General features: G+C 29.2%; 1 protein-coding gene across 1 annotated transcript; it reads right to left on the minus strand.

Moving 5' to 3' along the window:
* Positions 1-12,801: 12,801 nt before the first annotated feature.
* Positions 12,802-19,308, minus strand: LOC132930912 (RIB43A-like with coiled-coils protein 2). Its single transcript, XM_060997025.1, has 7 exons — positions 17,649-19,308; positions 17,392-17,532; positions 16,158-16,321; positions 15,850-16,090; positions 15,535-15,765; positions 14,890-14,996; positions 12,802-12,999 (listed from the first exon to the last, which is right to left on the minus strand). The coding sequence occupies exons 1-7, from the start codon at positions 17,769-17,771 to the stop codon at positions 12,858-12,860; spliced, it is 1,149 nt and encodes a 382-aa protein (XP_060853008.1). The 5' UTR covers positions 17,772-19,308; the 3' UTR covers positions 12,802-12,857.
* Between the last annotated feature and the right edge of the window lie 2,588 nt (positions 19,309-21,896).

Here is a 21,896-nt window from a genome sequence, read left to right on the forward strand (position 1 = left end):
CGATAGAGAAATCTGCAAATATACAACAACAATTAAATCAATATGATAAACTAACGATTACTATAAAGTATGACACGCGGTCAACAATCGTTATTGACGTTTGGAATGTAACGTCGCACATGCGTGATATGCAGTCGTAATAATCGTTATGATTATTATTTTATTGGTAACACTTAAGTACATTAGAAGAACGTTGGCGATGTACACTTGAAGCCGTTTGGATTACCGCGACGTTATACAGTGGGCAGTGGCTATCGCTATCGAAGCGTGACGGACCATACAGCGGCTATTGATAAACACGCGGATCACGAATCGGACCCAATAGTGATGACTACGATAGCGACGACGTATTGATGGCCATGACGGTACGGGCTGAGTTGCTTTGAATAAAAATGTCAGCAGTGTCGAATCGGCTGCTGTTTCCGCGTACGGTGGAGCCGGTGCAGGTGTGCGAGATCGACGGCGACCGGATACAGACAGTATTGCCGACAGCCAACAGGACGATGGTTACACAGTATCAGGACCTGCCTGTACGGTGGCTGTCCGCAGACTACATAGTCCTGTCCACAGTAATTTACACGTGCATTCGCCGTGCCCATACATTAAGGTCATAACGCACATATAGTTAAGCGTACGCGTGCTCGTGGCAATTTTCAGCCAAGGAGTAATATATATATATATATATATATCGATGTGACCAGTGGCTGTATGATTTTGAACAAAATCTCATCGGTGTTCCACAATATGTCAGTGCGCTGTGGCGCTGTAATATTATACATTAGTATTATAATAAAAGTATTATAATACTATAGTATAATATTATAATAAAAATAACGATTTATTGCTCCCAAAATAAAAAAAAATAAGTATAAAAAATATACGTGTATATACATCACAAGTTCATTTATCATAGACCCTGCAGGAATGCATTTAAAATATTTTGCACACGACCAAAATAACGGTCAAAGTTATAGACTATTTTATAAGTCTATGGTTTTAACGGTATATCATTATATTATAGTGTTCTAATTATACAATAATAAATCCATTATAATATGTAGGTACTGAGAATTACGAACTTACAACTTGGAATCTTGATAATAGTATAATTTGCAGCCTTGCAGGTTACGTGTAATTATAATTTTGTAGTGGAAGGAGTGACGTACAATTCTTAAAATTAGGTTGGAAACCACGCAATTCTATACTCGCAAGAATGTAAACACTCTGTCAACTATAGCCTGATCTTTAGGAACACAATACAATGTTATTTGAACTTGATAATATTATATTCGTTGGACGGTAGTTTCTGAGTATAGACCGAAACAGCTAAATCAAAAGTAAGAACAACCACAATTTGGAAACGTGTTGAATTGTTTCCGAACAAATGTTGTACATCAATATGGTAACAAATTAATAAATAACATTTACATATAAATATAATAACTAATAAGAGTAATTTTCAAATAAAAATGCTGTGTCACATTTATATATATATATATATGTATCTATTTGCGACACTAAATCCAATCATAACTAACAAAACTATAATAATATTAATCATACAACGAATTAAATTAATAATAATCTGTCATTCACACTTATTGGCTGTATCGAAGTGGAGTTATGAAAATTATTATATAATCTAGTCAAATCTTACATAAGTAGTTAAAATATAATTTAAGTATGATGAAAAATCGACTGCAGTGTAGAAAAATGTTACCGACGGTGAAAAGAGAGCGAGAAAATGTTGCGTTATTCAGAGACGTACAACAATGAATGTATGGATGCAGATCCACGACCACCATCGCCGAGATAAATCAAATATATTTAATTTAACAAGTCGGCCAAATCGGTACCGCGAAGTCAATTTAAATGTCATTATTACGTTTATACTTATATGATTTGCATTCGTATGTTACTTACTGATCACAAGTTATACACAAGTTAGGTACTTGCTAAAGTGTTCCTGTAATATTTATATTCTAATAGTTGTTGACTTGTTGTGTACGTATTTTTTGAAGAATATTACTATACTAGCTCTTACTTGTCATGATCCTACTTACATACCGACTTGAGATAACTGACTACTAATAAGTACCTATATATAGTGCCATTAATGATTTAACTATTTAATATAATATATTATTATCTATATTATAATTTATATAGTAGTATTATATTAGATCACCACAATAAGCATTTATTTACACGCAAGTAATGTATTCATTTTAAATAGAGTATAATAACTCACGTTTTGCTGCCAAAACTGGATATAAATAATTTAACAATTAATAAAAAATATATTATTTTACAAACCTGAAAAATATTTAACTAAATGCTTAAGTTAGTAATTTCTACACACAGTAAAATTTTACAAACAACTAATTTCATTCTTTTTAGATTAATGCTTTTCTATGAGTGTCAAAAAAACATTTTCGTCGGGTCATAAAGCATAAATATGAAATACAATAAACCACATAAATAATTCAGATACTAATTATAAAAAAATCAAAAATGTATATTAATGATATTTTTGTATAAGCCATTAAAATTATAATCATAACAAAGATATTTTGTAATTTAAAATTTGTAAAATGATTTTTTTATATTCTTTAATAAAATAGTTCTTGTTAGCAATGATTAATCATAAAAATTAATCTGTGTATTAGCATATTATGAAATAAAAAAAATTTACTCACATTTTACTTTCATAACAGATATAATATAATAAATCGTAAAACAAATAACTAATATAGTATAGTAGACCATGTTGTAGATAATTAATATAAATGATATAAATCAATAACTAAATTAATAAGTTTCAGTTCGTTGAATAAAATAAAGTAATAATAACGAAAAATTATTCTTAACGGCGGTATTTAAAGAATTAATTAGTAAATACAAAACAAAACCGCGTGAGGAGCAATGAGTAAAACAGTATTACAAATAAAAGTAATTTACGTAAATTTGTTAAGGTATCAACAGTGCACTGGCGGTGTCTATCTTCAAAATTTGTATGTTGTGTACTAAACTTTATTTTACACACACCCGCCGCACATCGATAATTTGGGTGTGCCTACACATTCTGTAAAAGTGTTGAGACCTGCACAAAAATAAGATCAGCATCTAAAGGGTAATTACAGTCCGCTATCACCGCACAGCTAGTGCCAGTACTGTTCCAAGACAAGCAGCTAGTAACCACTGGCCACAATCGATCGGCCATGAGAGAACAATATTACATGGTGACATAATAACTATTACGCCATCGATCCACCACGGCTCGTCACACCGGGTTGCCCATCACACAAATCTGTTGTATCGATATTTATAGATACAAATAAAATATAATGTTAATTATTATAATAATTATTTGAATTTTGTTTTTTAATTAAATGTGTATGAATAATAAATTTAAAAATGTTAAGAAACGTACACGCCACATAACTTATAAGCACCTGGTACAAACTCGGTGTAGAAAAACTGTCCGAACCGTCATTGATTTCAACCACGATGTTACCTATAATTCAGTTATACGGTGGATGTAAACATACGCTGTCGCCGGAGGAACAGGATCCAGGCGGTAATCGGTATACATCGACGAAACAGGTCATCGAGCCAGTAGTCAATAATATATGTCCGAACTGGACAGCGACGCGTAGAACAGCCCAATCGTAATCGCTGCAGTTCCAATCGCCGGCTGTATTCCGGATGGTCTGGTATTTCCGGCGCAAATGGTTGGTTTCCGCTCTGAACCGGGCTGGTCGACTACGGAGAAGCGGATAGATCTTTACCCGTTGAGCGTGGACGACTACGGAACGCGACGTAGCCGTTACGATGAGAACAGTGAAGATCCTTCCTCGGCAGTGGTCGTGGCTGCAGTTGTCGCAGTGTTCGAATTCGTTGAGCTCGAGATGAGTTGTTCGTGACTATCTGTGACAGTTTCCGTTAAAGCTCACATTGTATACATTTCATCCATCTACGTGATAACCGCCGTCTGTCCTCGATTGACATAGTCATCATTAGTCATTGGACGAAGCGATAGTAAACGCTCAAGCCCATCACCGTCACCACGCCCGTTGTCCCTGTCCAATACGGGGAGCGTGTGCCTAGACAAAACAACGGCAATTTCGTGTGTTGTTATAGTACATAATAATCGTAATAATTTTAATTAAGCTGTCATGAAAATATTTTTAATATAGCGTCTATTTTAGATTTTTTTATGATTCTTTAAGTACCCTGTAAGATTTTTTACATATTTTTAATATAATCAATATTTAACCTACACTGTTCAAATCGAATTGGGCACTATATACAATATCCGGACAATATTAAATTATTCCAACTTTGTTCTTGAAAATCGGGCATTATGCACTTCTTGGTTTGCCCGTAACAATTATACGTAAATAATTGCACACATTTATATCGAATACCATTAATACATAACAATAACACTAGAAAACTATACTTGGATATTTTATTCGTACGAGACACACGTAACCGATAATAATATGAACCGATCCGTAATCTTAATAATAATTTGAACACTTAATACTTAATTGCTCGAACACTGTTGATATTGACGATATGCAAAGAGGTATTTATCCAGGCTAATGAGGTACAACCAGTACAAAATTCTTTAAAGATGAAGTGGGAAGAAAAGTTCTAAGTTGGGTAGTCACGACTACAGAGTATGCTAGGTGTACTTGCAATACATTATATACTACCAACTGGTGTAAATGTAAAAAATCTAATCGACTTTGCAACTCAAGGTACCTCAATAGTGATGTATGTATACTAATAAATTAAGTAAAATAATGCTATTTCTATGTGCTTAACATTATTTTTTTGTAATTATTAACTATAATGATTATATTTTGATACTAAAAAGTATTCATTTTAAGGTATAGACGAGTATAATATGTATCTAAATTCGGTTTGCGTTTGCGAGGCGACTGAACAACACAGCTACACCAGCAATCGGAGACGTACGCACACAATATACGTATAATCAGTTAGTATGAGTTTATGTGGTGACTGAAATATGGCACCGGCCGGCATCATCCGAATTGTAAATTATGGTAATTTTTTTATTTTACAAAGACGCAATATGTCGCTTTCGACGATACAGTAGTTGACGAACCGACGACTTACATAAAATTGTGGTTCTCAGGAGAAGACGTCGCATAGTTCGACTACAGCAATGCGGGATCGGTGGTACGAAAAATAGGAGGTACTACGGGGTTTGGAGATAAATCACCAACACACGTTCTCCGGCACCCCGTCTTGTAACAAGTTAACGGGTGTCGCACGCTCGATTAAGGACCCTTTACACCCTTTACACCCCTTCACCTCCAATCAACGTGGCGACCAGCCGAACGGCACCAATACCAGTTATGGCAATTTTTACTTATTTACGAGAATTCGAAAATTAATCCGTTACGGAACAATGCGACCGACTGCTTATGATGGTCACGAAACATCCTATACAACGGTATAATAAGAGCGGACTGCATTTCGCGTACCTACATAGTTAACGACGAACGGTAGAAAAGTTGGCGTGCGGTGATGGACAACCGGCGAAGAAGCAAGACAACAATGATAAAAATACTGAAGCGTTTAACACCGAGTAGGTGCAATGAAGTGATGACAGACACATACGCACGTCATAATAATATATACAAATGGGATGGTCTACGACGTATACCGCTGACGAACGCAATCGCCAATCGGGGACGCAGATAATACGGCGACCGATAAAGAAGCCCATCGAAATCGCAAATGGTATTAAGTAAAAAAAACAAAAATAAATCAAATATCGTGTGAGATTGGATTACGGGTACATACAGGATACCAATGGTCAGCATGTTTGTAAGTGACAACTAAGTACCTAAGTACGCTAAAACCACTTTTTTGAAAAAAACGCGTATGGAAGTTTTCGCGGTGAAGGATTTATTTTTCGACTCTGAAACTTTTCACGTATCATGAGACGGGTTGCAGTAACAGATTGCGTCAGAAAAAACACCAAAAGCTTGTCGTTACCTTTGAACGCGCAAAGCGACGTTTCGTCTCTATCGAGCAGTTGGTCGCATTGTTCTGTAACGATTAATTGTCGAGCTGTCGTAAATCAGCAACGATTGCCATAACTGGTGTATTGGTGTCATCAAAGCAGCTTCGCTGTTTCCACTTCGGTACTGCTGGTCACCGTTTCGCCGTCGCTGCCGGGCTGTGCAAATGTAAGAGGCGGGTGTCGTACGGCTGTCCTCCATGCATGCAGATGGGGTCCGCGTCTATATTTGAGCATGCGACTCTTGTAAACTCGTCATACAACGGGGTGTCGGAGAACGTATGCTGATGATTTGTCGCCAAACTCCGTGTTCCTCCACTTTTTCTTACTCCCGATCCTGCATCGCTGCAGTAGGCATATGCGATGGTTTCACTCGAGTACCACAATTGTACGTACGTCGTCGGTTCGTCAACGGCGGCGCCATTGTAGCTTTGTGTTATTCCACGCTGCCAAGTGGTAATCGTTTACACTTCGGATGCCAGCCGTTGCTATATCAGTCACCATATAAACGTATACTGATACGTATAATGGATCATATTATACAAAATAGTTGTTGATTGATTATAGAAGATAATTTATTGATAGTATAAAAATTTAAAAATATATAATGATAATTACATTTTATATTAATAATAACATTAATTGTTAAATAAATATGTCGTGTACCTATGTTAATTATAACCCGTATTTAAATTTAAAAGTAAAAAATGAACTACATGAAACTTATTTTATATTATGTTGTTTATATTATTACTTATTAGTAATATACTAACATTGGTAAACTTTTATTTTCAAAAAAAGGTGAATGAATAATAATACCATTGATTATAAATAATTGTATTTTTTCTGACTGATTTTAAATTTTTCGTGGAACATCTATATATATATAACAAGTCCACGGAAAACCAGTTAAGAACCACTGTTTGCAGTGTACGGTTTCGATACCACCATCATCCTACAGTGTTACGACTCGTGGGTTACAATTTTTTTTTTTTATTGTAATTATTTATAGTTGTGTAATACCTATATATAAATCAACTGAATGCCGTCACCGGCAATTATACCCTTTTTAATTACACACTAACAATTTGATTATTATTGCTGCTGACCAATGCCTTCTACTGTGGTTCTGATACTCTATATGGCACTATATATTATACTATATATATATTTTGCTGGCTAAATAATGTTTGTTGTTAATTTTATTTTAATATATATAATATAATAATTGATTAATTTATTATATTTTTTTATTTCGTTCAAAAATATTTCTCAAACAGTTTTAGTTTTTATTTTCATTAATAATATTTATTTTGCTTCGATTAATGTTCTTATTTATAAATTCTAAAGGTTTTCCATGACTCTTTTTAACTTTAAGATTTTTAAATTAACAATAGTTCCAAATTCTTCAGAACACAGACCCGAAATAGTTTTATGACCTCGTGATGCACTTCAACAATTCGCGTACATAATAGATCTGTCACCACCGATAGAGAAATCTGCAAATATACAACAAAAATTAAATCAATATGATAAACTAACGATTACTATAAAGTATGACACGCGGTCAGCAATCGTTATTGACGTTTGGAATGTAACGTCGCACATGCATGCGTGATATGCAGTCGTAATAATCGTTATGATTATTATTTTATTGGTAACACTTAAGTACATTAGAAGAACGTTGGCGATGTACACTTGAAGCCGTTTGGATTACCGCGACGTTATACAGTGGCTATCGCTATCGAAGCGTGACGGACCATACAGCGGCTATTGATAAACACGCGGATCACGAATCGGACCCAATAGTGATGACTTCGATAGCGACGACGTATTGATGGCCATGACGGTACGGGCTGAGTTGCTTGGAATAAAAATGTCAGCAGTGTCGACTCGGCTGCTGTTTCCGCGTACGGTGGAGCCGGTGCAGGTGTGCGAGATCGACGGCGACCGGATACAGACAGTATTGCCGACAGCCAACAGGACGATGGTTACACAGTATCAGGAACTGCCTGTACGGTGGCTGTCCGCAGACTACATAGTCCTGTCCACAGTAATTTACACGTGCATTCGCCGTGCCCATACATTAAGGTCATAACGCACATATAGTTAAGCGTACGCGTGCTCGTGGCAATTTTCAGCCAAGGAGTAATATATATATATATATATTTATATATATATCGATGTGACCAGTGGCTGTATGATTTGAACTAAATCTCATCGGTGTTCCACAATATGTCAGTGCGCTGTGGCGCTGTAATATTATACATTATAATAATATAGTATAATATTTTAATAAAAATTACGATTTATTGCTCCCAAAATAAAAAAACTTTATTTTACACACACCCACCGCACATCGATAATTTGGGTGTTCCTACGCCCTACACATTCTATAAAAGTGTTGAGACCTGCACAAAAATAAGATCAGCATCTAAAGGGTGTTTCAATAAAATGGCCTTAGCCGCCAAACAACGTTTAGATCACATAATCAACAAATATAACGAATATTTTATTCATAAAAATATAATAAAATATTTGTTAAGTATTTCAAGCATTTGTATCAAATACCAAGGTATAAATTGTAATTAGTTTTATACTTTATTATTACTTTATTTTATTTTTACATTTTTAGTTTTTACAATTTGTTTGTAATGTTATTATTTAAGAACATTAATCGAATTGACAATAAATATTAAATGGCAACATTGCCAATTGCCAATTATTTTGGTTAACACACGACGTTTGTACTAACAACAATGGAATTTTTTGTCTTATATAGCAACACATTATAATGCAAATTAATTTTTAAATATTCTTTATATATTACATATAGATATATAATTGACACCAAATCTAATTTATGGCTATCAAATGATGTTTTAATTAGATTATGTTAAAAGCGAGGTAATGAAAGTAAAATTTCTTGTAAAATCAATAAGTGAACAAACCGAATTATTTTAGGTACCTAACCTAACCTTAGCATCTGAATATTTAATTAATCTTCCTATATTTCTTAAATTTAATCAAATTGAATACTTATATTTATGATTATAATTATGCTTATTATATTTAAATATGTACCATCCCTCGCAGCCTCTCAGTTCTAACTGGTTTCGCTCCGCCACCGAGAACCTCGCGCCATATAGTGTTAATGTGTTATGCTCAAACTTTGCCCTATAAATTAGTATTTAAGTATATTCATATATATGTGTATATATTTTATACATTGATACAATAATAACTATTATTTCCTTTTTTAACCTTCAAGTTTTCTTATTACATATTTACATTTAGTAAGTCAGAAAATTTGTTAATATATTATTATATGTATATAGATTATAGTTATATATATATATATTTTTTAAATTACTTGAATGGAATTTGTAGAATTATTGACATTGTTTTTGTTAGGTATGGCATTAACGTCTAAAAATAGTGTAAACACAAACTATAATATAGCATATATCTATTATATTATCATACAATAACATTGATAATAGTTGTAGTAGATATAGATTTTATGAAAACATTGTTTTTCACTTTTATCATTATACAGAGTGAGTTCGAATCAATTCATTCATTGATACTAAACTTATGGATACTGCATTATTATCTATATAGATTTTTGGCTAAAATAATGGAGAGGAAACGATTTTTCTCACTTGCACAGAAGCGATCAAGATACTAAAATTTAAATAAGAATGAAAAAAAGATACATAATATAATTTTGTGATATTAGTTGTGTTAGCTAACAGAATTTTATTAAAATTGCCGTGTCCATATATGGCATAAATTTAATATCAATGGATTATAAAATATAATATCCTGTTGTCCAGACTTCGTGATGTTACAAACCTTAACCATAATATTTAAGAATGAACTGAACCTGAAGAATTATTTATGCTTAAATAATTAACAATTTCTGGACCAATTTTTTTAACCAAATCGAACATACCAAGTTTTGTTCTTTTCGAAAATCGAACAATTGGTAACATTATTAGTCCTAGACGCTAGGAAATTGTAAATTTAGCCTATCAATATTATTATTATTATTTTGTTTTAAAAGTTTTTATTCAGTCTGTTACAAAATAGAACAATAAGAACAATTGATGGAAATTAGTAGAATAAAATAAAAATAAAATTACAGAGTAGACATATTGTAGAGACAAGAGGCATTTCCAGTAGAGATAGGTACTATGACAATATTATTTTAAATTATTTATTTTTATAAACATAATATGGCCACTGGATAAAATAAATTGTTTTTATTTTGAGAACTATTTAATATTATTTAGAGGACAGCATCATGAACTTTTTAATTTTAATTTTCATTTCATTAAACAATTCATTAAAATTTGTAATTAGGTAGATGAAATTGTATTATTTATTACGAAAAAATAAAATAATTTATTTTAATATCGTCATATAGTACCTACCTCTACTGGAAATGCATCTTGTCTCACAATCTGTCTATTCTGTCATTTTATTTTTATTTTATAAGTAGTAGGTAAGTCATCTTTATTCTACTTAGGTGAAGCCGTAAAGGTATACATATATAATAATAATATATATTATTAACTTATTTATTTATAATTCAAAATTTAATCCGATGGGCGATGAGTGATGACACGCATGTCATAGGTATGCCATATTTAAAAATAAATGAGTAAATGTGTTGAAATTATTATTTTTTAAATGGTGATGCGCGGGTTATGTAAACAATTATAGATATTACTATATTAGTGTTGGAAAAAGGATTGCATAAAAGTTGTTTTCAAATTTTACTTTTATTATTAATACAATATTAGTGTGTTCATATAAAGGTATGTTAAATTTAATAACTAATTGTTTTTACTTGTTTATATACATAAACGAGTGTGTTAAAGATATATAATATAACATGTGTCTAAGTATGATATTTGAAACAAAATTGCAGAAATACAAATTTCCTTAAAATTATATATATATAAATTTATTTTAAATAAAATTGAGTATGGACTCGAACACCATTGAACATTTGCGTCACTGGACATTGTCTAATACACACTGTTATGCGCAGGACCCATTTAAAGGAATTTTTATTAACTACGTATATTCTCTCACCCCACACCACCGCTACCAAGCACTTGTAATCAGCAGGCGGTACTAATTCACAATCGATGGCGCCACGCAGCAAATATTATATATTTTATAAACATGAAAATTGGCACAATGTACATTTAAAAATATTATATTAAACAAAAAAGAAAAATCATAAACAATCATCTATATTTGTTTACTGATGAAAACGTATGTTATGTATAATTAATAATTATAGTTGGCCCATTAAAACTAGAAACTATAAATAGGTATTCACACATATTTTCCTTTATTTGATAACTATTTGTTTTCAGTTAAAATATATTTTTACAGCAATCTATATATTTTGTCATTATACCTTAATAAACGGGTGTGGCTTGTTTGTTAATTGTATCAACATCGACTGGAAAAAAAAATACTATAATAATTACTAAATACAGTTAAAAAATTATTGTTATATCGATGCACAATCGCAAAAACAATTTAACTACGCAGAAATTTCGCAAAAATAATTTTCACATACCTATGTGATATGTATATAACTATAACATTCTAGATTTGTTGAAGACTAAAAAAACACGCTAAACACTCCTAATATTGTGTTATAATATAATGTTTGGAATTTTCCAAATTCTAAAAAATATAAACATACAATATGTATAATACATTTTGTTACATTCGAGTACCTACGCAAATGGTAGTTCTACAAGATTTTATTAAAAAATACAAGGAAATTATTTCTCTAATAGGTAAAAGCTGTGATTAATTTTTAATCTTTCAAAATTTGATGAGCTTTTTAACAAAAAAAAAAATAATAAATTTGTTGTTCGAAAAAATGAACAATTGATTAAAGTTTTATATATGCGATAAGCATACCTATTAAAATTTATAATAGTGAAACGCATGAAATGGTTGATAATGGTTAAGATATTAGTATATAGTTAAGACGTATAGTTTACCAAAAACTCACATTTATAATTTATTGTTTAAGAGTTCTTGTGCTTGTTTATTGTCGTACCTTGTAGAGGCTATTTATCAAGATTGACTTTAAATAAATATGCTCAAAACGTGTTTAATCATGTTCCACTAAAATAATAAATTATAAATTATTTGCCTACCTGCTATAATTAGAACAACTGTGTAGTGTATAAGTTGAAAATTAATAGTAATTTATAGTTATTTTACTTAAAATTATTTCTAACTAATTCTTTAATCAGATGTAATAATAATTAATATTAATATACCTACATAATGTTAAAAAGAACAACATAAACAAAAAACGTACGGTTAAATAAGTAAATAAGATGTTATTGTTAATTGTTAATATGTTAATTACATTTGATTAAAAATTTAAAATACATTAGTGAAAATAGTATAACCCATAATCAGTACGCTACCTGCAATGATGGTCTCAGTTTAAAAAATTAATTACTACTAAGCAGTTATCTAATAACATTGTATATTATATAATACTATTAATACTCATTTGAACAGATTTTTTAATAGTCACCAAATTGATTACAATAAAGAATTAAGCTAATACTATGACACTTGGCTAAAATTCTTCAGAACTTAATATAGAATACTTAGAAACAAGAAGAGTGATTTATTATTTTTATTATTATCAATTATTATAAAAATATAAATGCAATTCATTATATTCACTAGAATTTAATTCATTTAATTTATAAGCTTTCACAATTTATTTAAATTATCGAGTGGTTTTATTAAACTGATCGAAAAACTCATTTGAAGCTTTCGTTTTATACAGGACGTTATTCAGATACTCTTGTTTATTTTTCTGTTCATTAGCTAGAACTAAGTTGAAGTCCTTTATTCCGTCTTCTAAATTTCTAAAAATAAATAAATATAATATAATATAATATTTGCAATTAAAAACGTTCACTTAAAAATACTATAGTCATAAATAATAGTTTAAACTAATATAATACTAGTACCTAGTATTATTTAGATAATATTTAATTAATAAATCATCTAAGAGGGTCGGTGGTGGTGTATATTATTTAAGGAGCTTAGTATAGGCAATATTTAAAATACTTGATTTTGTGACTGTATGTAGTAATTTATTAGTAAATAATTATTAGTGTTTATTGAATAATATATTATTGTCCTCGCACTGCACGGGAAAATGAAACGCCTACGCACGAGGCACTCGCCTGCACAAGTCACCATCGCTGCGTTGCGCGCGTGAACGATGCAGACTGGTGACTGGTGTTTTATTTGATATTTGATTAAAATTATGTACCTTCTGTCCATCCTACAGATCGATTTAATAATGCGATAATATTTCAGAAAACTATTCTGAATCGGTATAATATGTACTTGGGATAGGTCAGTTCAAATTTTAAGATTTCTGATTTTAATTCCGAACAATTTACGTTTGAAAATTCCTAAATTTTAAAATATTCAAACTAAATTTTTATGAATTAAGGGTCTAAAATTGGAAAAAGTAGACTGGTCGATCTCAGGTAGACATAACCACAGATGCAAATCAGTTTTGATGTAATAATCAGAGCTATGAATTTGAAAACCTAAGAACATGAAATATGCGTGAGTAAATTTACAATGACACAATTAAATATTTTCATGGCTAGAAAAGTACTAATGAGTAGTATACGTTTAGATTATAAAGTTGTACAAAAAAAAAAAATACAGGAATATGTACTGTGGAATAAAAATATAGATTATTAAGTTTTATAAAAAAGTAATATATTTTTAAAAAAATCCTACATATTGAAAAATTAACTTTTTATAGCAAACTATAAAAACCATCCAAGACATAATTTTATTATTATTATTCTCTAAAAAGATGAAAATAATATTATATAAATAAATAATATTTAATATTAATGCAACCCGTAGGAGATAATCTTCGCTAAAGTAATGTCCAAAAAATTACTTTATTATTAAACATCTATTTTTATCCATGAGTATCTCCATAATCATCATATAAATTCAAATTCTATGAATATTATTATAATCATTGTATTACCCAATACCCACATAATATGTATTATGCCAATTTATTACACTATTGTACATATTATTATTATTAATATATATATATTCAATAAATATTTCAATTACTCTTATTTTGCCAACCAAAAAATTATAATTTTATTGCTATTGTAAATTTCCCTGTTCGTCTTTTCAAATTTATTAAAATATTCATTCAATTTAACTTCACGCAATATATATTCTCAAATATGTTTTTATTATTGATCTTATTTTAAAGTGTCGCCTATACCCTTATTATTGATATAAATATGTTTTTGAGCTGGATACTACTTTTTTTTTAATCGATTTTTACGAGGTTAATTTTTATAACACTATTTAGGTTTTTGTTACAATAGTTACTTACACGAAATCGCTGAAAATTAATTTATATTTCATTGTTTTTCCTTCCCAAAAACATATTTATGATTCGTGGTAAAAATACCAGGTAGCATGCTTTTTTTTTACTATGTATCAAAACTTGTGAACTCAGTGAGACCACGCGGTATGACTCACGGGTCACAAAATAAGTGTTCACCTTACTAAGTGGGTAAGAACTAAGGAGTAAGGCCAAAACGTCAGATTATGTATATTTTACGACTTTACGAGTCACCGCTAATCACTATATAATATCAATCATTATATTTTATTTGAAAATAACTTTCTTAAAATTATTTTTTAAGTGGTGAAAAATGTTCGTTTTAACATTACAACTAAATATTATTTACCTTTTTTTCTTTTGCATTTCTCTATCATTCAGTGTGCCGCATCTAGCCAATATATTTAAAAGTTCAGCCCAATCTTTTTCTTGTTTATCGAATGCCTCTTTTCGTATCTGAAATTGTAAATGATCAATAATTTATTATTGTCTGTTTATTTGTTAATTATTAATACTGATATACCCATAGTACCCTGCATAGTTACATAATTAAGTACATTTCACGGGTGGAGGGGCATAAAATATTATATCTCCCGATTCTTATTAATTTTGAAATTGAATTTTTAAAATTAGAAAATAAATCAAAATTAACTTAAGATAAATAAATAATTTTCAGTCTTTTAAAATACAAATCCTGGTAAAAGTTAGGAATTGTTATTCTAATGTTAAATTTATATATATTTTTTGTTAGTAAATTATTATTTTTTAATTTGTTAAATGGGTATTACATATTTAAAAAAAACGATATTGACTGCTGTTGGCTGTTTAGTACCGCCTATTACCCCTAAAAATTAAATAACTGTTTATGTATGTTACTTAAGTAATATATATCATAATCGTTAAAATTTCAATGAATAAATAAATAATAATGTATAATACGTTGGACATTTGTCATTTTAATTTATTCTAAAATGTATGAAGATAATAGGTATACTTTAAGTTCTGCTCTTTGATTAGCTTGTTCATCGTATATTGCTTGTTTCATAGCCGGCGTAAAACCTTTATAGAGCGAAGTTGATATTTTTCCTGGCCCTAAAGCACTGTTGAACCCGTGTTCGGGATTTTCCGTTAGAAAGTCTCCAGTGATCGCGTTATACACTTCTGCCATTTTGTCTTCGTTGCACTCAGCTTCCATAATACTTTTATTCATTTTTTGTTCGGACGCCTAAATTTGATCAAATAATCGTTTCGTACATACATGTCGATTGTCGGCTCTGCCGAACATGTCGTGTAATTCAAAAACACTCACTAGAGCTTGGTTGTATCGGTAATTTGCTTCTATCAATTTTTTCCTACACTCATTCTCCAGTGATGCAAGTGCCATTGCTCGCTGAACTGTTGTGTGTTCGGTTTCTTGCCACGTACGTTCGACGTTTTTATTCTCTTCTCGAGTCATATTTTTTTCACGTATTTGCATTTCTAACCACACACGCTGTTGTTGTATTTGTTCCGCTTTTTGTTCTTTTGTTATGCCCTCTTCGCCTTCAAATCTTAATAAGAAATTGTTGTCCTATAAATGTATTATTTATTTGCGTTATTATAATATATTATACGTACCGTTGAACCGACGACAATGTAATTCTCGGGTCATCGTCACCAATGCGGCTAGGCTGACTTTTTCTGCATTGTAGAGGGTCGTATATGTCGTACTCCCTACGCGTTTCAGGAGCTTGATATTTTTTTCTGAACTCTAAGATCTCTAAATCTATTTCTTTTTGTTTCTAAATATTAAATTATATAAAACATAAATTTAATATTACTTAAAAACATATTAATTAATATAAATTCGTATATACATCGGTTAATTGGGACAGTCAAATAATGGGAACAGATAAATCACTGCCCGATATGTCCCAATCAAGTGGATTTGGCTGTTATTTAAATTTTAAGAACGATATATTTGTATATAAAACGTTTAAAAATTTAAACACCATGTGGTATCCACACTTAAAGTGGCACATATTTAATTGTATGCGCATTTTGTGTTTCAAAACAATATTTAGGACAAGACTACTATTGTTGCATGTATTAAATTTAAAAAATTACATAATTATAGAAAAACATGCCTATCCTCTGCAATTCTAAATGATTTGGTATAAAATCACTGAAGTAATAACTATGCCCACCTATTATAAATTATAATACAGGTATATGAATATATAATATATTGCTATATTTTTTTCAGCCATATATTCATATATTACCGATATATTATCAAAGTTCATCTAGTAGGAGGTTGGTTCATTATACGTGTATCGTGTCTTTTTTTATTATATGTACATATTTCTATCATCACATTTTCTGATAGTTCGATGTATGAAAATATTGTAAAATTAATATATATTATAATATAATATGTTTTATTCGTTATAATATGATATGTAAACATAAAGTTGAGATTTTGAGAAGTGTTGTAGCCATTTCAGTCGTTATCTAGAGATTATAATATAATTTTATTATACTATTCATATTATGAACTACCACAAGTATAGATTATTTTAATATTCCGGAATGTTTCTTGTGGGAGTTGAAAAATAAAAATAGAAATATTTATTCATACTTGATGCAAAACAAGTAGGTTAGAAGCGGTAAGTGGTATTTAACGATGTTAATTTTACTATATATGGAGATAAGTTAAGAGACTTTAAATTTAGTTTAGAATACTATTGTAAATAATTTGTTTAAGAAGTTTAGTAGATAATATGCCTCATATTTTTATATAATTTTATAATAATTAATCTTATAACTATCTTAAAAAACTTAAAATATTATAGTGGCATCATGGTGTTACTTTTTTATTTTGTTCGTCCAGTTGTAAGGATGTGGCACAGTCTTGTAATAGTTTGTTTGAATATGCTTGATGTTTCGCTTGTTCTTGTAGTCGAAGTATTTTCTTTTCTTGGACTTGTTTATCAAGTGCATCCTTATCGATCTAATCGTAAATAAAATGTATTCAATTATTCAAAAATCAAGTTGGTGTAAATGAATACGTAAAACTAATGTTTAAAATAATATAAGTATTTATAATAAGTTTTCATAGTAACTTACGCCAATAGTCCTAGTAGTTGGGTTGAAAATTCGTTTTTTTCGTTCTTCATCAAAAAGTCTTGCTTTTACATGTTTAGCCACTTCAGCGTGATCTTTCGGCAATGGTTTTCCTATATTTATCATATTTTTAAATACTATATTTAATAGTTACTTGAAGAGAAAAATAAATAAGTATATAGTTTGTATTCTTTTTGAACAAATACAGTGTATATATTTTATACACAAATACAACGTCGACTTGGCAACATAAATACGGAAGTATATCGAATTAACTTCAGCATAACAACAAATCACATATTTGCTTGACATTGATATTTTATCATAATTACAATAAACAAATAATTAAAATAAAATTTTTCAGTATTACTTAGTTAATTATATATTATCCTATAAGAAAATTAAGCATTGCTTAAGGCAAAAATGTATTAAATATTATTTATATTAAAAAATAAAAATACAAAATATATTATTTTTATAATTTTTTTTTTCAGAAACACGGCTGAGATATAAGAAAGATGTAGATACCTCTTTTTTGCTATATTTATGTCAATTATGCAATTATACTCATCCGTCTTATTCGGCCCGCGATGCACTTAATCTGGCACTGCTATATAGTAATTAATACTTTTACATACCTAGGTAAATTGTCGAGACTATATATTTCTGGTATAATGGGTACTTAGATTATTAGAATAACTAGAATAAGTACATATTATGGTGACATGGACACATGGTGTAATATTTAAACGTCTAGTGTTTTTACGTAGGTTTCTAATTGGAAAGTATAACTAATAAATAAATAAATTTATGGTATTGAAAAAAAAAAAGGATAAGCAACAAATATTTTTGGGAAGTAAGTGGATAATTAAAAAATAAGTATTTATAATGTTATTCGTGAACTAAGTGCTTATATGTAGTATATTACATACTGTATGTACCGACTATTATACTAAATAATTTTCATATATTAAGTATATTATTAGGTAACTGTATAATTCAGTTGCCACTACGTGGGCTACTACATAATATATATACATATCTAGATAAATTATGATAAGTATTTTTACTTAAAGTCATTTAAGTATGACAAATAGAGAAGTTATGTTATTTGCCTAACTGTCCATCTTTGAATCTCATAAATTGTCTTAATTTACTACTTTAGCTAGTATGTGAAAATTGCTATAGAACCTAAATTAACCTTTCATTAACCCTTTTATTGTATCTGCTTAAATATTAAAGTATAATATAGTATTAAGATGTTCGTGGCTTCGTGCTATTAAAATTGTACAGCAAAACAAAAATATTTATGAATATAGAAACTAAACTCCAAGTTACAGACATTGCAGTAAAAAAAAATCTATTTAAAAATATGTAGATTATTAATTTTTGAACGCACTGTTTTTAATACAAATAGACGCGTTGCGTCCTCTTAATGTATATAACTTATTCTTGTGATATTATTAACAGCAGTGTTTACTTGTTTGTTACACCAACAGCCTGCAGATCTTCTCCATTCGATTCTACGTGATCGACTTCGTAGCCGTATACACAGCGTTTTCAATTTCTATTTTATCTGAATCAAGTTCTGCAGTTACCCGTTTAACGTCTGAAGTCGATATAAAATCTTTCTTGTCCAGACCGTTTTCATCAGATTCCACTCCGTATATATCCTTTAAGCAATAATATGATTGAATTATTTTTAGGTATGATGGCATTTTTTGTGACATATTGACATATTGTGTTATATGAACATTTGTAAAGTTTATTTTATTCAAAATAATTTAATTTTTTTGCAATGGAGACTTTTTTTAGCCAAAACAAATTAATTGTTTTGATAAATGTATGCTTTATATCCATTTTTTAACGATTATATTAACGCGAACGAATTCGATGTAAACTCAACCAATATGAATAATACTACAATAAAAATAGATTTAGAACATAAATATTAACTGAATGCTTAAATAACATAGGCTTTAACCTTTAACTTAGTCAATTTTTATTCAATTTTAATATTAATTTTTTTTAATTTTTTTAAAAAATTTGATAAACAAAATAGCTATCATAAAAAATTTAAAAACTTAATTGCATAACAAAATTTAGTGATAATTTTTGAATTTTACAAAAAAAAAAAATTTATTTTATGCCATTCAATCAGGATTTCCATATTTATTACTGAAAAAAAGCACATTTACTAACTAAACAGTTACTTTTATTTGTTTTTCAGAATTTAATACATTTTTATAAAAAATATTTATGCATAATAAATAATAATATTAAAGATTATTTTAATGAAATTAAAAATGATTAAATTAATCTTTCTAAGATTTTAAGCGTGTATAAATCCGATCTATATTTATAACTATTATGTACAAGTGAATGTATAAACCTGAATTCAATCTTCAAAAACAAAAATTATTCCGATGAATAGTGTATATTATTGTTAATATTTAGTAATTTTAATATTTAAGAATAAATTAATAAAATAATAATAATTTTAATAAATAAAATAGTATAAGTAATATGCCGGGGGTGTAACATAATAATATATTAATATTTAATATCTATATTTTACCTATAAGTAGGTGTCTATGTTAATTATATACTTATATAGTTATATGTTATATTATATGAATATAATGACATATAGCTATACTTATAATATATATAATAATACAAACTAGCTCTTATTATATCATCCCGCATAGGTATTTATGAAACCATTTGTATCTTATGGAAAAATAGTACACCGATTAGAGGTTTAAAGTCATCCAAGAAAAGTTTAATCACGATAATATATATTCACTCTAAAAATTGCTCAATATTCGAACTCGAAGAATCGTTATTCTTCCAATCTTCTCATGGCTTCATCCTTGCAAACAATTAAATACTTAGACTCTTAGTATATATCGTTAACTATAACCTGAGCCTATAACACATAAAATCAAAGACATTGGCTTTTTAAATTAAAGTTTATAATTTTACAGTTACGCCGGCTTTGAATTGTGCAAAGTACAAACCATCGCGAGATAAAATTATCTATTTACAAAGCTCTCCTAAATCCCATATGGGAGACCATGGTCTTAATTCTAAAGCTTTGGAGAAATTCTAAAAATCCAACGTTAGTAAAATGTAAATCTTTCAAAATATTATATCTTCCAAAAATTAACTAATGGTCTTCGCTTTAAATTTTTAATTATATTCCATAAAGATTTAAGAATAATGGCAGTACTCGACTAAGATAAATTTTTCTATAAAATATCCCATTATAATTTACCCTATCATAAGCAGTAAGCACCACCCCAAAATTCTTTTAAAAATTACCGTCCTATTCCATTCCGAGAAATCCTCCAAAACGCTTATTAAAACTCAACTGCTGACTGCTGTCGTGATCTTCTTAACGGCTAAAATAATATTTTAAGTTTAACATTAATCCATACTTTATAGTCTAGATAATTAACTGTATAAAATAGGTAATGTCCCCGTCTCCTCGATGAATGTTGGCTTTTTATAAAAAATAATATAATAAAATGGCTTGATGACTCAGTCTTAAAACATTACAAAGGGCTTAATAATATAATTACTGAATATTATATGGCTAAATTTCATTTTTTATAAATATTTTGAGTTAATTGCATAAAATTTAAATAAATTATACAAAAATTAATCATGCAATAATTTTGTACTTGTCTATAAAGCTCATAGTTAAAATTACAACTATTAAGTTTTGTTTTAAGCAAAATATTTATATTGAAATATAACTTTTAGAAAACATTATCCAGAGATGAATAAAAAATATAAAAATATTGATTGTAATTATTATAAATTATCTACTATTTAAAATATTTACAATTATTTACATTAGAAATAGATAAGTACATGTATTTAGAATTTAGATAGTCAACATGCGGGTATGCGTTTGAGGTATAGCTGGTGTTATAAGTACCTACCTACCTACTATATTACCTTGTTATTTTGTCTGTCATTATACGTAGTACTTACCTATTAGTCATTAGTTATTACTACAGACTACAGTCGACAGCAGAGTACAAGAAAAATCATTCTCGGAGTTCATCAAATCATTTTTTGTTTCATTTTTAATATTGTTAAAAAAATGTAAGTGGTTGAATCCAGAAGCCCATACAGTCCATACAGGTAAGGGCTCAGTCAGCGAATATTTGCTCCATTAAACCACCACAGCATTTACAATATATTGGTTGGTATATATTATTATATACTATAAATATA

The sequence above is a fragment of the Rhopalosiphum padi genome, chromosome 4, assembly GCF_020882245.1.
Source record: "Rhopalosiphum padi isolate XX-2018 chromosome 4, ASM2088224v1, whole genome shotgun sequence".
Lineage (NCBI taxonomy): Eukaryota > Metazoa > Arthropoda > Insecta > Hemiptera > Aphididae > Rhopalosiphum > Rhopalosiphum padi.

What these genes read in the sequence shown, in the direction of transcription:
- LOC132930912 (XM_060997025.1), bottom strand. Translation starts at nt 17,771, where the DNA reads ATGATAAATATAGGAAAACCATTGCCGAAAGATCACGCTGAAGTGGCT. An exon ending in TGGACGAACAAAATAAAAAA is followed by an intron (nt 16,322 to 17,391) that starts GTAACACCATGA and finishes TTTAATATTTAG; the next exon opens with AAACAAAAAGAAATAGATTT. An exon ending in ACCGATACAACCAAGCTCTA is followed by an intron (nt 15,766 to 15,849) that starts GTGAGTGTTTTT and finishes GATCAAATTTAG; the next exon opens with GCGTCCGAACAAAAAATGAA.